This window comes from Melanotaenia boesemani (assembly GCF_017639745.1).
Source record: "Melanotaenia boesemani isolate fMelBoe1 chromosome 2 unlocalized genomic scaffold, fMelBoe1.pri SUPER_2_unloc_2, whole genome shotgun sequence".
NCBI lineage: Eukaryota > Metazoa > Chordata > Actinopteri > Atheriniformes > Melanotaeniidae > Melanotaenia > Melanotaenia boesemani.
This window is the reverse complement of record NW_024580583.1, coordinates 142570-159557: the sequence shown is the minus strand read 5'-3', so window position 1 is coordinate 159557 and position 16988 is coordinate 142570. Positions and strand designations below refer to the sequence as shown.

General features: G+C 40.5%; 1 protein-coding gene across 3 annotated transcripts in view; it reads left to right on the top strand.

Annotated features, from left to right (window-relative positions):
• Window positions 1-16988, top strand: part of LOC121636043 (NACHT, LRR and PYD domains-containing protein 3-like) — a 293753-nt gene that overhangs the window by 243255 nt on the left and 33510 nt on the right. Inside the window, exons 6-11 of one of the 3 annotated variants that reach the window (XM_041979388.1) lie at window positions 3496-3591; window positions 4284-4362; window positions 4523-4727; window positions 4874-6662; window positions 9509-9682; window positions 15652-15825. In XM_041979388.1, coding sequence (XP_041835322.1) covers window positions 3496-3591; window positions 4284-4362; window positions 4523-4727; window positions 4874-6662; window positions 9509-9682; window positions 15652-15825 — 2517 coding nt within the window. Of the gene's footprint in view, window positions 1-3495; window positions 3592-4283; window positions 4363-4522; window positions 4728-4873; window positions 6663-6761; window positions 6921-9508; window positions 9683-15651; window positions 15826-16988 lie in introns of those variants that run through there. The other 2 variants (XR_006009591.1, XR_006009590.1) reach the window with 2 other exon arrangements.

Below are 16988 nucleotides of genomic sequence, written 5' to 3'. Positions count from 1 at the left end.
CTTGAACAAGCCTCCCACTGAACACACTCTGTTGTTTCGTCACGGCGTTGTGTAGAGGGTGTGAAGGATCTTCCATTATCTTCGTCAGCTTGTACAGAATTCTTTTTTTGATGATCAACTCCAGCGGCTCCAGAGTTACTCCAAGCACAGAACCGGCTTTCTTGATCAGTTTGTTAATTCTTTTCAAGTCTCTGGTTCTGATGCCGCTGCCCCAGCAGATTGCTGCAAAGCTGATTGCACTTTCAACAACAGACCTGTAGAACATTTGCAACATTTTGGTGCAGACGTTAAAAGATCTCAGCTTCCTTAAGAAGTAGAGTCTGCTCTGACCTTTCTTGTAAATGTACTCAGTGTTGCTTTTCCACTCAACTCTGTTGTCCAGGTGAACTCCAAGGTACTTGTATTCCTCCACCACCTCCACCTCCTCTCCCATGATGGAAACACATCTATGTGTGTTCTTGTTCCTCCTGAAGTCAACAATCATCTCCTTTGTTTTCTTGGTATTCAAGATGAGATGATTGTCACCGCACCATTTCACAAACTGACCGACCAGTTCTCTGTACTCTGCTTCTTGTCCATCACTGATACACCCAACAACTGCTGAGTCATCAGAGTATTTCTGCAGATGACAGAACTCAGAGTTGTACTGGAAGTCTGAGGTGTACAGCGTGAATAGAAATGGTGAAAGTACAGTCCCTTGTGGTGTTCCAGTGCAGCTGACCACCATCTCAGACACACAACCTTTCAGTCTCACAAACTGTGGTCTGTTTGTGAGGTAGTCGTAAATCCAGGTGGTTGTGGAGGGATCCACCTGGAATTTCTGCAGCTTCTCACACAGCAGAGCAGGCTGAATCGTATTAAAAGCACTTGAGAAATCAAAGAACATGACCCTCAAAGTGCTGCCTGACTGGTCCAGATGAGAGTGGGCTCTCTGAAGCAGGTATATGATGGCATCTTCAACCCCAAGCCCATTACGGTATGCAAACTGTAATGGGTCCTGAAAGGTGTTCACCTGCTTGCTGAGGTGAGCCAGTAAGAGTCTCTCCAGGACTTTCATGACGTGAGATGTCAGGGCGACTGGTCTGTAGTCTTTTGGTTCAGCTGGTTGTGGTTTTTTAGGCACTGGAACAAGGCAGGATGTTTTCCACAGCACCGGGATTCTTCTCTGGCTCAGGCTGGTGTTGAACAGGTGCTGGAGAATCGGACATAGCTGTTTTGAGCAGGTCTTGAGAACTCTGGGACTGACACCATCTGGACCTGCAGCCTTGTTCTGGTTCAGTTTCACCAGTTGTTGCATGATTTGGTTACAGGAGACAGACAGAGTGGAGGTGGAGGCAGAGGAGGTTTCAGGAAGTCCTGATGTGGAGGGAGATGAGGTTGTGTCCAGGTCCTTGACTGAGCTGCAGGGTGACAGAGTGGAGGTGTGACAGGAAAGCTGTGGGCTCATGGAGGGTGTGTGGCTAGTTGGGGTTGAAGCAGGAGGTGAGTTAAACCTATTGAAGAACATGTTCAGTTCATTCGCTCTGTCCAGACCTCCATCGGTCTGATCCTCCTTTATCCCGAAGCCAGTGATCTTCTTCATTCCTGACCACACATCCCTCACATTGTTTTTCTGAAGCTTACTTTCCAACTTCTTCCTGTAGTCCTCCTTGCACTTCTTCATTTGTGTTTTAAGTTGTTTTTGTGTGGACTTCAATAACTCCCTGTCTCCATCCCTAAAAGCTTTCTTTTTGATGTTCAGCAGCTTTTTCAGGTCACTGGTGATCCAGGGTTTGTTATTGGGGAAGTTTATTATTATTTTAGGTTAATTATTTTAACATATTAACACCTGAATTTATTTAGTTTAATAAAAACCAAATAAATAAAATGAAATGAATCAGGCAAATAAAGTAGGATTAATAACAATTATATTAATAATGATAAATAATAGATTATATATAAATAAATACATTAAAAAGAACAAATAAAACTAAATAAATAAACTGATCAGATAAAAAGAAATAAAATATATAAAGACCAGAAGAGGTTTGATGCAACAGACAACAAGGGGTTAAAGCCCCTCAGTGTCCCAGGTGAGGTTTTCAGAGGTCTTCTGCTTTCCAGGGGAGCCGAGCTCCCCGTAGCTCCCCGTAATTTCAACCATGGAAATATTTGACTTTTTCCTGCTGAACTTCGTCACACCTGCAGTTTGATGCTGGAACCGCTGATTGAACCACATTCATCTGCTGTTTGACACTAAACCCTCATTTTATTTCTGTCTTTATTCCAGTTTCCAGGAGATTACCAGTAAAGCTTCTCTGTAGAACTGGTCTCCGCTCTGATCTGAACACTTTCACCTTCTTTGAGTCAAACTGCTGCAGGAAGATTTTCAGTGAAACAGCTGAAATGAAAATTGATCCTAAATGTGGAAAAAAGCTTCAGTGTGAGCAGCTGTGATGGAGCAGATAATCCACCTGTAGAGGTGAAGATGATGAAGATGAGGAGTGGCTGACAGGAAGCAGGTTAACGGATCAGAACCTACAGTGTGTGATTCTGCAGCTCCTTCAGTCAGACTTTCCATCCAAACTGGAATCACTTCATTTTTCCTTCTTTAACTTCATCCTTTAGTTTCTGTTTCTGACAGAAAATGTCAAACTTTTTTTCCTGCTTCCTGTTTTAAATCTTCATCTGATTTAGTTTCACTTTCTGTTCATGGTAATAAAAGGAGGAGAAATGTTTCCTCTTTTGAGGCTGGTCTGCAGCTCCATCCCTCCATCTGGTGTCCTGATAGAAGTCCAGCAGCTGAAGGCAGCTTCCTCTTCCTCACTGCTGTCTGACTGCATCCATCTGACTCTGATATGAAGCAGAAACTCAGAGCCAATCAGAGGAGGAGCAGCAGATGATGGAAAGGAGGATTTCAGTTGATGTTCAGATGAATGATGTGTGTTTCCTCTGCAGGTGAAGGTAGAAAGTGTGTGTGAGCTGATGTGAATCCAGCATCATGGATCAGGACAGAGAGGAGGGAGTCCCTCCCTCTGAAACCACTCAGAGGTGAGATGTCCATCTCTAACTGTCCATGACTCTTCTCCATGTCAGAGATCACAACTCACATCACCAAACATCTGGATTCACAGGAACCAGCCTGGACCTGGACCTGGACCTGGACATGGACATGGCCATGGACATGGATATGGACCTGAACCCAGACCTAAACGTAGGCGTAGACTTAGTTTTGGACCTGAACCTGGACCCAGCTGTGTCTCCATGAAGAGCGACTGGTCGATGGAGAAACCTCCTGATCTAAGATCAAACCAGCAGTGAGTATCAGAGTCCAGTGGAGGTTGGATCAGGTTTCAGATGAAAACCAGTTTCAGGTTCATCATTTCTGGACGTCTCTGCTGAGACGAATCTGCAGCATCATGATCGTCATGTGATAGATTTGATTTGTCTTCCAAACTAAATGCTGAACAATTTCAGAATTCAGCTATAAAATCATTAAACCATCTTTATTCACAGGAATCAACCTGGACCTGGACCTGGACCCAGTTGTTTGTCCTTTAAGAGCGACCGGTCGAAGGATGATCCTCCTGATTTTAAATCAGTGCCACAGAGGTGAGCTGTGTGAAATTGTTGCATCAGTTTAGTTTTATTCCATCTTGTGTTTCAACTTAATAATAATAATAATAATAATAATAATAATAATAATAATAACAATAATAATAATAATAATAATAATAATAATAATAATAATAATAACAATAATAATAATAATAATAATAATAATAATAAAGCATATCTTCAGTATTTAAGGTGAAATATCCAGATGAAGCTCTAATAATAAACATGTGAGTTTTATTAAATATTTCTTGTGAGCTGAGAATAATCAGGAGGATTCTGTCTCAGTGCAGAAAACATAGAATCTCCATAATTCAACTTTCTCATCTGTGGAACGTAGAAGCAGACGAGAGTTTTTCCTCCTCTGGAAAAAGGAAACAGATTCTGGACGTTTTCCAGAAGTTCAGGAGATTCTCTGAACCTCAGTTACTAAGTGACCTGCAGTCAGTTTGGCTCCTCACAAACACACCAAACTTTTTCTTAGTGGAAAACTCCAACATCAAACACATTTATACTGGGAGCTGCCCAGTCTAACCAGTCTCATCCAAGCACACACTGGCTGTGGCTGCCTTGCTCCAGGGCACCTCAGCACAGAGCTTCATGAAGGTGGTGGTGAGAGCTTCCTAAAAGCTGAAAGCAGCTTCTCCATGTGACAGAATGTGATGTGGTTCTTCCTGATTCCTCCACAGAGTGGACCAGCAGAGCTCAGAGCTTCCCAGTGGTCAGTCTGCCCAGCAGCATCAAACACAGCTGGACTCCATATTTATGGTCTGTACATGTACAACAACTACTTTTCCATCTCTTCTGTCCACATCATCTCCATGCTGACCTTTGTAGACCAGTGGATTGTCAGTGTGTCCAACATGGATCTGATGTTTGGCTCCATGATTTCAGTCTGATTGTGTCCTTCATATCGTTTCTCTTCCAGCTGCTGGAGGACAACATGATCACTTTCATGAAGAAGGAGCTGAAGAAGTTCCAGAAGCTTCTGAGTCCAGATTACCCAGAATGCTCAGTGTTGGAGGGTGAGGATGAGGAGCAGAGGAAGAGCAGCAGAGAGGCGTTAGTGAAGATCACAGTGGACTTCCTGAGGAGGATGAAGCAGGAGGAGCTGGCTGAGCGTCTGCAGAGCAGTAAGAGGATTTCTCTAAAGATTGAAGCTGCTGGATAAATGACACATTTACTGATGTCTTAACACATGAACATCACATATTCACATCCTCATTCCTCAGAGGCTTCAAATCTTTACTGACTCTTCTTATTTCTTCTTGTCTTTCAGAGTATTTTGCTCCAGTTTGTCAACGTAAACTAAAATGTGGTCTGAAGAAGAAGTTCCAGTGTGTGTTTGAGGGGATTGCTAAAGCAGGAAACCCAACCCTTCTGAACCAGATCTACACAGAGCTCTACATCACAGAGGGAGGGACTGCAGAGGTCAATGATGAACATGAGGTCAGACAGATTGAAACAGCATCCAGGAAACCAGACAGACCAGAAACAACCATCAGACAAGAAGACATCTTTAAACTCCCACCTGGAAGAGATGAACCAATCAGAACAGTGATGACAAAGGGAGTGGCTGGCATTGGGAAAACTGTCTTAACACAGAAGTTCACTCTGGACTGGGCTGAAGACAAAGCCCACCAGGACATCCAGTTGACATTTCCACTGACTTTCAGAGAGCTGAATGTGCTGAAAGAGAAAAAGTTCAGCTTGGTGGAACTTGTTCATCACTTCTTTACTGAAACCAAAGAAGCAGGAATCTGCAGCTTTGAAGAGTTCCAGGTTGTCTTCATCTTGGACGGTCTGGATGAGAGTCGACTTCCTCTGGACTTCCACAACAATGAGACCCTGACTGATGTTACAGAGTCCACCTCAGTGGATGTGCTGCTGACTAACCTCATCAGGGGGAAACTGCTTCCCTCTGCTCGCCTCTGGATAACCACACGACCTGCAGCAGCCAATCAGATCCCTCCTGACTGTGTTGGCATGGTGACAGAGGTCAGAGGGTTCACTGACCCACAGAAGGAGGAGTACTTCAGGAAGAGGTTCAGAGATGAGGAGCAGGCCAGCAGGATCATCTCCCACATGAAGACATCACGAAGCCTCCACATCATGTGCCACATCCCAGTCTTCTGCTGGATCACTGCTACAGTTCTGGAGGATGTGCTGGAAACCAGAGAGGGAGGAGAGCTGCCCAAGACCCTGACTGAGATGTACATCCACTTCCTGGTGGTCCAGACCAAAGTCAAGAAGGTCAAGTATGATGGAGGAGCTGAGACAGATCCACACTGGAGTCCAGAGAGCAGGAAGATGATTGAGTCTCTGGGAAAACTGGCTTTTGATCAGCTGCAGAAAGGAAACCTGATCTTCTATGAATCAGACCTGACAGAGTGTGGCATCGATATCACAGCAGCCTCAGTTTACTCAGGAGTGTTCACACAGATCTTTAAAGAGGAGAGAGGACTGTACCAGGAGAAGGTGTTCAGCTTCGTCCATCTGAGTGTTCAGGAGTTTCTGGCTGCTCTTCATGTCCGTCTGACCTTCATCAAGTCTGGAATCAACCTGATGGAAGATAAACAAACAGTTTCTGTTTATTTAAATGACCCAGACCTACATCTCCATCAGAGAGCTGTGGACGAGGCCTTAAAAAGTTCAAATGGACACCTGGACTTGTTCCTCCGCTTCCTCCTGGGTCTTTCACTGCAGACCAATCAGAGTCTCCTACGAGGCCTGATGACACAGACAGGAAGTAGCTCACAGACCAATCAGGAAACAGTTCACTACATCAAGGAGAAGATCAGTAGAAATGTGTCTGCAGAGAGAAGCATCAATCTGTTCCACTGTCTGAATGAACTGAATGATGGTTCTTTAGAGGAGGAGATCCATCAGTTCCTGAGATCAGGACGTCTCTCCACAGATAAACTGTCTCCTGCTCAGTGGTCAGCTCTGGTCTTCATCTTACTGTCATCAGAAGAAGATCTGGAGGTGTTTGACCTGCAGAAATACTCTCCTTCAGAGGAGGTTCTTCTGAGGCTGCTGCCAGTGGTCAAAGCCTCCAGCAAAGCTCTGTAAGTACATATATAGCAGGATGTGGAGAAATATACTGCTGCTGGTATAAAGGTACATCATGGGACAGATTATTACTTGTCTTATTATTTCCTCTTCAGACTGAGCAGCTGTTCCCTCTCAGATGAAGGATGTTCAGCTCTGTCCTCAGCTCTCAGCTCTCCGTCCTCCAGACTGAAGGACCTGGACCTGAGAATCCAGGACTCAGGACTGAAGGAGCTGTGTGATGGACTGGAAAACTGGAAACTGGAAACTCTCAGGTCAGGTTTCTCTGCTGCTCTAACATGTTTTTTCTCTGTTTCAGCTTCAAACATCTCTGTGATGGAATAATCTGCAATGTTTTCTAAACTACTTTGAAATATTGTGAATGAAATATGTCCAGAGTAACGCATCTTTTAAAATGAAGGAACGTGTGTTTTATTTAGGACTTAAAGGTATAAATGAGCCTCTGGTTAAATAAAGATGCTCTACTTTGTCTCTCACGTGCAGTTAATATCAGTAATGTTAAATCATCCCATTTTTAATTAATTTAATTGATTGTTTATAGGTTGAAGGTTTGAGCGGCCTTTCATCAGCTCAATTACACCTATAGGAAAGACATTTCTTAAAGAAGTTACCTCTTTCTGTTTAACAGGAACTAAATTTTCTTTTAAAAAATTTCATATGTTTAAAGGCATACATTTCAAATATATCTTAATTCTTAATTAATTATTTTAATTATACCTCGATCAATCCAATTTTTCTTGTACAAACTTTTTTTTATAAATATTAATATCACTATTCAGCCTGATATTAATATCAGGCTGAATAGTGGCAGCAGGTGGCAGATGCTGTTAATACCGTTTCAGAAGGCCAGAGGCATCTGTTGGTCTGGCTGGATATCTCAGTTGGCAGGGCATCTGTCTGCTATGCAGGAGATCAAAGTTAAAAATTCCACAGGGATGAACAATAAGACCTTCCACCTGGGGCCTTAGGCAAAATGCTACAGGTCATGGTAAGTCGTTTTGGAGAAAAGAGTCTGCAAAAAGCGTAATGATGTCCATAATGTAGTTTTAGTGTATAAAATAAATATGTATGGATACATCTGAGATTGGTGCCATTTTATTTATTGTTAAATAATATTTCTTTATAGTTTCTGGGTTTTCCAACTGGGTCAGGGGGCTGCAATTGTGATTGGAGAGTGTGAGGCTAGAGACTCCACGCAGCACTGCAGCAGCCGTGTCCTCAGAGGAAGTCCTGCAGGTGCAGAGGGAAACAATCACCGCTATTAACAATGTTGCCAAGGAGTTGTCGGAAATAGCGACTGTCTAGACAGAAATTGGGCAATCGTTTACAAAGGATTGTGTAAGAATAAACCAATAAAAGGAAATCCACCTCTTGTTTGTTACATAAACATTGCATCACTTCTAGCCTTTAGTCAGCATGCCACTCTGCTGAGTCTTAGAATGAATGATTAATACTAAATTCGTGCATTGTCTTTTACTGACCAGAAACATGTTGGCAGCAGACCGTCTACCTCATCATTTCCTTGACTTTATTCTGTATCGTTGGTGTCGCAGTTTCCCGTTTTCCCCAGATTTTGTGCATATGCCAGAATTAGAGTTGTCGTGGGAGGAACATTCTCCTGCCAAATTTGTTTTTTATAAAAACGTTGACTATAATGGCATATGCTGATTTTTGTACCTATGCCAGCTTTATAAATGAGGCCCCAGGTAAATATTACTGAGATGGAATTTGCACCAGAATTATTACTATTATTAAATTACAGCTTCTTGAAAACTCTTTTTCTGATCAAATAGAACTTCAATTGGAATAGACCAAATGTACCAAGTCGTACTGCTAGTTAAACTTTCCCTGTGTAGTAAATCTATGTTTTCAAAAAGTAAATGAGCGAAGAAAAAAAAAAATTACCAATCAAGTTACCAATCAAGTGTCTGATCCTTAGTATTGCATATGGCTATATTTGGTGGCAGAAGTAACAGCTATTTGCTAAGAGTCAGTGAATTCTGGGCTCCATGTATGGATGGAGTTATAGGTTCCTACTAAGGGTCTACAGTGTATATAATACTTTATGTTTCCATTTGCAAACCTATATAAAACATGGGTTTGAACGATTGCTAGGATCCTCAACACTGGCTTAGAGAACTCACAGATTCTGCATATCTGTCTGGGATGTCACTTTTTGTAATAAACCTTTTTTATTATTCATCAAGTTGGCATCCGGAGCTCTTTTTATCTCCCACCCATTTTTGTAATATCACTCCCTTCAAGTAGTTCACATTTAAAAGGTATCTAAAACCAGAAATGTCACTACACAATGACATTACCTCACAATGACCACAGCAAATTTTTGAAAAGTAAATTGTCTCCCTTTAATGTCTCTCATCCGTCTTGTTGACTGATGATTTTGTGTTCTCCATGGTGAGAGGTGGATCACAGCAACCCAGCTCTCTTGTTCCTCTGCTTCATTCCACCTGTTAGGCTTCTGTGTTGACAGCTGGAATTTTTGTGATTCTGGCCAATAAGGCAGCTGGCTGCAGGGCAATCAGCTGACATCTGGAGTAAACAATCAGAGCTGCATGAAATAGTGCTGCAGTCCCTTGACTCAATGACAGGAACAGTCCTGCAGCTAAATGAGCGGCAAAAAATCTCAACCAACCTGTAGGAGTGGGTGCAGCTTCAATGAAAAGTAAAATATAGAAAGAAACAATTAAGACAAAAAGCTGGTTAAAAGTTAAAGAAACAGGAAAAGCTAAGGAGTGACTGCAGCAGGCTATACACAGGTTGGTGCATGCACTAACTGTGTGTAAAACTTTCTCCATCATTTTATCTCCCTCTTTCTCTCCAGGCTGAGTGTGTGTGGTCTCTCAGAGAGAAGCTGTGGACCTCTGTCCTCAGTTCTCTGCTCCCAGTCCTCCAGTCTGACAGAACTGGACCTGGGTAACAACGACCTGCAGGACTCAGGAATCAAGAAGCTGTGTGATGGACTGAAGAGTCCAGACTGCAAATTGGAAACTCTCAGGTCAGAATTCATTAAATTGAGTCTTTCAAACTTTAGCCATCACTGAAGTGACAATATTATTGTAAGTAATGCTTTCCCCTGACCTTTGTTTATGACCACAGTTATACCCAATACACACACACACACACACACACATATATATATATATATGTGTGTGTGTGTGTGTATAAGCTTTATTACAGTTTCTTCATCAGTGTTGGATGTTTAACTTCAGTCGTCAAATCTGCTGGTTTTATGACAGATATTATACCTTGGATCTCATGGTTGGCGAGATGATGATGTATGAATTCTGAATTTTGATCTTAAACATTAAACATGGTAGAAATGATTTGGAACAAAATATATAAATACATTACAAGCTGCATTTACTGACTATTTGTCATCTGGTTAAGGGAAGGTCAGTTAACAGTACATATTTTTAGTAACGGCTAATTCTGTTGATATAATACAGTAAAAACATGTAAATTTCAGGCATTTAAAAACTTGCAAATGATGAATAATCATGATTAATTTGAAAGCTGTGTATAATCTGATTAAAAACTGTAATCATTTGACAGCCGTAGTAAATAGTTAAGGAAACCTATTTTATCTAAACATTGCACACAGATATCAGTTTAATTGCTTTTTGTTTTTTAGAATCATATACAAAGGGGATGTTTTGTTTGAATTCGTCAAACAAAGCAATGAAGCCTGGTTTCCTACCTGTAAATTTGCATTGATGAATATGAAATTTGGCCATAAAAATAAAGAGTTTAATTAACCTCTTATCAAGCGGGGTCATTTGGCAAAAACGCCTGTAATATGACCTCTCCAAATTAGAATTACTGCTGTTGTTGAACCCTCTGGATTGTAAGTACAGGCTTGGGCTCTTTGTAAAGGCAACACTCTCTAGTTTCACCCACAGCAATCAGAATCACTGTAAGTATTACTGATAAAAAGTTATACACTTTAGAACACACAGAAAAAAAATATTTTTTTTGTCCTCGCCTAACCTGTACGGACAGAATTAGACCAATCTTGATGTGAAATATTGATGTTTGACCAATAGAGAGCCCTCAAAGGTAAGGAAAGTCAACATTTAAACTTTCTGCTTTTCTGTAAAAAAGGCTTTAGTGTTAGCGCTGTGGTTGTTGCGTGTCAAAATGGTTTATATCATCGGAAAGACGAGACTTTTAATGTGTATATTGTGGGCATTCACAACGGAGGGGCTTGCACACATGGCTGCAATATTGTTGATTAGTAGTCATGTACTGGGACCGGTATGTCTGCATCGTAAGGGGTTAAGTTCACACTAGGACTGTTGTGCAGATCCTTTGCTAGAAGACCAAGCTCTACATCCTTCCACATAAAGCAAAAACATCATCAATTTCATCCTGAATCAGACTGCAGATCTTTTGCTAAAACACTTTTACAGCTGGACAAGACCAAAATAAATGGACCATCGTTTCAGGAGAGTTTTTACTAAAACTGCAAAGTATATGAATATTTCATGTAAATCTGTTCTGAATCTAGACTTTAGCTGGTAAATGCTATGGACGAGCCTGAAGGAGATTTCTTTCGTTTCATTAGTGATCAGAGATTTATTAGGAATTAGCCAAACCTGCGTCCATGGCACATCATCCACATCATTATATTTTATTGTATTCTTCATGAGTTAAAAGAAGGTCTTTGTTTTTAAACAGTTAATCTACTAGTATAATATTGTAATGAAACCAGTTTTCTATAAAGAGTGATTTGTGTTTATTTAAGATGTCCTTGATATTCCAGATATAATATTTGTGTGGTGAAAAGTTGTGTTTATAGATAAGTGACTATGATAAGAAGGCTTGGTGATGAAAAGCAGACAAATTAAGTTTTACCAATATCATAATTACAAAAACATAAAGAAATTAAAAAAAAAATGGATAAGCATGTTGTATTCCAGATTGAGTTGAGGTTTCTAAAAAGTTGTTTCAGCCAATTAATCTTAAAATCTTATTCACAGAATCAAACTCAAGATATAAGAAAAGTTAAACTTGAACTTATAAAATAATTGATTAAAACAAATCTTGGTGCAAAGACTTCGCTTGGAGAACTTTGAACATGGCAACAAATCTGGAAGGTTTCTGGCTAATCAGTTAAAAACAAAACAAAGAAGGAAAAAACAACCATCTCCTCTGTCAGAGATCCAGAAGGAAAAGTCAGTCATGACCCTGACAAGATAAATAACACTTTCAAAGATTCTATAAAACATTATATAAATCTATTACTAAACACAACAGATAAGAATATTGATCAATTTGTTAATAACACCAATCTTCCAAAATTAAAACATGAAAATAAAATGGTCTTGGATTCCCCCCTTTCAGTCGGTGAACTCCATGAAGCTCTCCAGCATATGCCCAACAATAAAGCTCCAGGTCCAGATGGTTACCCAGCAGAATTCTACAAAGGATTCTGGACAACGCTGGCACCCACTTTCTACAATATACTTAAAATAAAGGAAAATAATAAAATACCTTCAAACATAAATCTAGTTAATGTTACACTACTATTAAAGACCCGAAACTTCCATCTAGTTACTGTCCAATTTCAATAATAAACGTAGATCTTTAAATAATATGGCAATGCTTTTGCCAGAATGATAGAATAAATAACCCCTTTAATAAAATGTCCCGACCAAACTGGTTTTATTAAAGGTAGACATTCTTCTACGAATATGTGCAGATTAATTAACATAATAGATTATTCTACCCTACATAATCTGGAATAATCACATAATCACACATAATCATAATCACAGTAATTTCCTTAGATGCAGAAAAAGCATTTGACCAAGTAAATGTGAAATCTTTATTTGCAACATTAAACAAATTTTGGTTTGGGCCTTCTTTTATAGATTGGAAAAAAATATTATGTAACCATCCAATTGCATGTGTGAAGACCAATGATCAAACCTCTCCAAGCTTCTGTTTGCAGAGAGGAACCAGACAGGGCTGCCCGCTTTCTCCATCACTCTTTGCTATTTTTATTGAACCCCTAGCTGCTGCCATAAGACAAAATAAAGAGATTCAAGGATTCCATGCCAAAAATATAAAACACAAGATAAGTCTTTATGCTGATGACGTATTACTCTTTCTCCAGAACTCACCGACGTCTCTCCCCCAGACAATCACACTTATTAACACATTCTCATCAATATCTGAATACTCTATTAACTGGTCTAAGACTATCATTATGCCCATAAATTGTGATCTACAAAACACACCCAATACTACAATACAGTCTGGAAAAAACAAGCCATCATGTATCAGTCTAAAATCTTTACAACAGATTAAAGACAGGTGGATTGGACCTACCCAACTTCTTTCCCAGAAGCTGCAGTATATCTCCAAATGGATGTAGAGCAAGCATTGTGTGAGGATCTGGTTATCTCTGACCTGCCATTCATCAGCTCAACCACAAAACCATAAAAGTGTTTTAAAAGCATTAACATCAGTTCCTCTTTAATGGATGATGGGAATTTCTTAAGATGTAATGTAAGCTTACACACATCTGGAACAACCCTGACATCCTGCAAAACAAAAAGATGATCAGGCATTTGCTCACACTGCACTGACAACACAACTGACAACTACTTCCATGCCTTGCGGTCCTGCACACCTGTCCGCAGGTTCTGGCTTCAGGTATGTGAAGACATATCAACATTGTTTAAATGTAATATTCCTGCAAACCCCACAATAGGGCTGCAACTAATGACTATTCTAATAGTCGATTAATCATTGATTATTAAAACAACTAGTCGACTAATCGGATTATGTATCTCATAATTATTAAATGGCTCTTATTTCACTTTCAGCTTTTAAATTTTGCATGAGGTTGTTATGTATGTCTGATTTGTTCTCATCTTTAAATGTGTGAGCATTGCAGAACTATTTCCGTGGTACGCAAGGCCAGCTTTACAAATCTCACATGTATTTTATTTATTTTGTAAGTTTAACATGAAGTTATCCCAGACTTTTGACTTCCTCCACCGCCGTTTTGTTCCGTGGTCGGTTGCCATGTGCAACTCTCAGCAGAGATAAGAAAAGAAGACGATGTCTCACTCTGTAGGATTTTATTTATTTATTTATTTATTTTTGCCGATAATAGTCGATGACTAAATTCGTTGTTGACTATTGTTGAAAATGTCGACTAATCATTGCAGCCCTACCCCACACTGTGTCTACTAGGTGACTTGGGTGACATTAACATGGCAATTAAGTCTGCACACATGATCCTCATGGTCTTATGCATCGCAAAGAAAATTATCCTTTTGAATTGGAAAACCAAAAATAATCTGGCGCCTCGTGGCAATGGGGCAAGGCCACTGGTGGTGCCTGGGTCAGTGGGTGTGTGGGGCTACAGGACGGTCATCAAAGCTCTTTGTGAGGAGTTTAAAAAGGCTTTTCCTGCATACATGGATGTCACAAAAATCTCCTCCTGAAGACAACTCCAAGGGGAACAGGTAGAAACATTCATTCATTGGATTTGTGAGAAATTGAGATCTCGATTATTTAACACAATTATAGATAAGAGGTTGGGGGGGGGGTGACATTTGAAGTGTTTACTGTGGTAATCCCGACTAGTTTCTTTCCACCAGGTCCCCATAGCTATTGTTTGTCTCAGACCAGCAGCTATGTTCCACCTGGTGTGATCTGGAAAAAAATAGTCTGGAGACATTTCGTTTTCACGTTGAAATCCGCGTCAATAAAATGTAGCTCGACATTTCTATACGGCTCTGGTGCGGCTTTACCACAGGTCCGTAGCGGTGGCAAAACATCGGATTGTCACCACGTCTTTCACACACCCTCACTACACTCATCGCACAGGGAAGAAAGAGACAGTCCACTAAAATGCTGTTGAGATGGCAGAGATGCCGTTTGTCCAACGTGTTGATGAGTTTCTTAAATCCTGGATTGTTCACTGTGTTAATTGAGAAAAAAGTTCTGTTTGTTTATAACGTTTGTCTCTCTGTGACTCTGGGAGCTGGTGGATTATTTAGTCTTGACTCACAAAAATTGAACATTTTTCTATTTTTTTGTGTTGCGTCGCAAGCCCCAGTGTGCACGTCTGCGTGCACGAACGCAACATTTTACATGCACGACTGTCGCCTGTCGCTTGGCTGGAGGAGGGCAGCGATTTTCGCTTCCTCGCGCAAGTTTACATAGAAAATGATGGAGAAGGAGCGACGCCGCCTCCCGTGTGTCCAGGTGTCTGCAACTCGTTCTCAATGAAACTAAAGCGGTCGGGGCTGTGGGAGGAGTCTGCAGCAAAGCGCTGCAATGACAGCTGCGCTTGATTTGAAAACAGCACAAATCGAAGGACAAAAAGTAATCGGACAATTTCATTTTATGATCGTTGAAAACCCAGATCGTAATTGTGATTAAAATTCGATTAATTGCCCAGCCCTACTCGGAGGTACTCCCTTGTAATTGGTCAGTTTGGGTTCACGTGTTGCCAGATATCTGTGTCTTCTCACTGAATTTGTGTAATAACCACCGTTTTTAAAAACAATAGCCAGTGGATCAAGTTGATAAGAGGCTGATCAAGTTATTTCTTTATTTTGTTACACAAGCTAATAAAGACATTGAACCGTACTAGACCCCATTGTTGTTTTAAAATAGAAAATACCTACCGAACTGAAGTGAACCATCAAAAGAACTCTGACCTGGTGAGTTTACCGGCCTATACCACCCCTGCTGCCACCTTCAGATTAGGAGGAGAAACTGCAACATGACACCAAGACAACGCGCACCCCCTACACTGAATTGCAAGAGCAAACTCACCAGCGTCAGCTACGCTGTAATCGACTGCACGCAGATGCCGCATGAACATAAGTCCGCCTTTAAACCTGATTTTCTCTACAGGTGTTCTTTGAGTCGACGTTTAACATGAGTGCTGATTCAGTCTTTTCACGTCTTACATTTTCTCTGTAACTTTCTCTCCAGGCTGAGTGCGTGTGGTCTCTCAGAGACAAGCTGTGGACCTCTGTCCTCAGTCCTCAGCTCCCAGTCCTCCAGTCTGACAGAACTGGACCTGAGTAACAACGACCTGCAGGACTCAGGACTGAAGAAGCTGTGTGGTGGACTGAAGAGTCCAGACTGCAAACTGGAAACTCTCAGGTCAGGATTCATCAAACTAAAAGTTAGAGTTTTTATTCATGAGTAACAAACTTGTGGAAGCTGTTTGTATGAATATCAGATGTTTGTGTGTCTCTGATTTAGGTCTCTTACACCACAACTTTTTTCTTCATAGTCCATGTGTGTACAGGTTGCTGCTAAACTAGTAGAACATGCAACAGTGCACATGACAGTTGAAGCTTAACCCAAACCATCAGGTCAGGATGTGGATCTTGTTTTCTTTTCTTTCTTTCTTTTTTTTTTTTTTTTTAAATAATTTTAATGTTAATTGTCCAGATTTTAGAGAATACAACATACATTTCTGTGGAACTTTGGTCTCATCCATAATGAAATATTAACTTACAGGTCAGTTATTTATATTTATCCCACTGAGCATCTTGTAAACAAAATAATCAACAGTGTAGTGTCTCACTCTGTTCATACCACCACCACTCAAACTCAAACAGTGGCCGAAAATTCCCATATCGCACACATTTAACAGAGCCAATTAGTTATTGCCTGTAAAACAACAATATTCTGTTGCATTTATTTCTTATGGCTCTATTTGCATTTTTCAAGGGAAAACATTTTCTATAGGCAAGCTGCCAAATTTTTTTTCCTCATTTGAAAAGTCAAATGCCCTGAAATGACAGAAGAAAAAATTATATATATATACATATATATATATATATATATATATATATGTATGTATATATATGTATATGTGTACATATACACTGCTCACAAAAATTAAAGGAGCACTTTAAAGAAACACATTAGATACATCAGATCTCAATATGAAGTTGGATATCTTTACAAATAAAGACAGGGCAATGTCTTAGGAACAAAAGGATGCCAAGTCTTTTAATGGAAATAAAAGTTTTCAGCCTACAGAGGGCTCAATTGTGTAGACACCCTAAAATCAGAGTGAAATGAAGATGTGGCAGGCTAGTCCATTTTTTCAAAAACTTAATTTCTGCAACTCAAAATGCTTTTCAGTATCTTGTGTGGCCCCCACGAGCTTGTATGCATGCTTGACAACGTCGCGGCATGCTCCTAATGAGACGACGGATGGTGTCTTGTGGCATTTCCTCCCAGATCTGTGTGAGGGCATCACTGAGCTGTTGTACAGTCTGAGGAGCAACTTGGCGGCGCCTAATGGATCG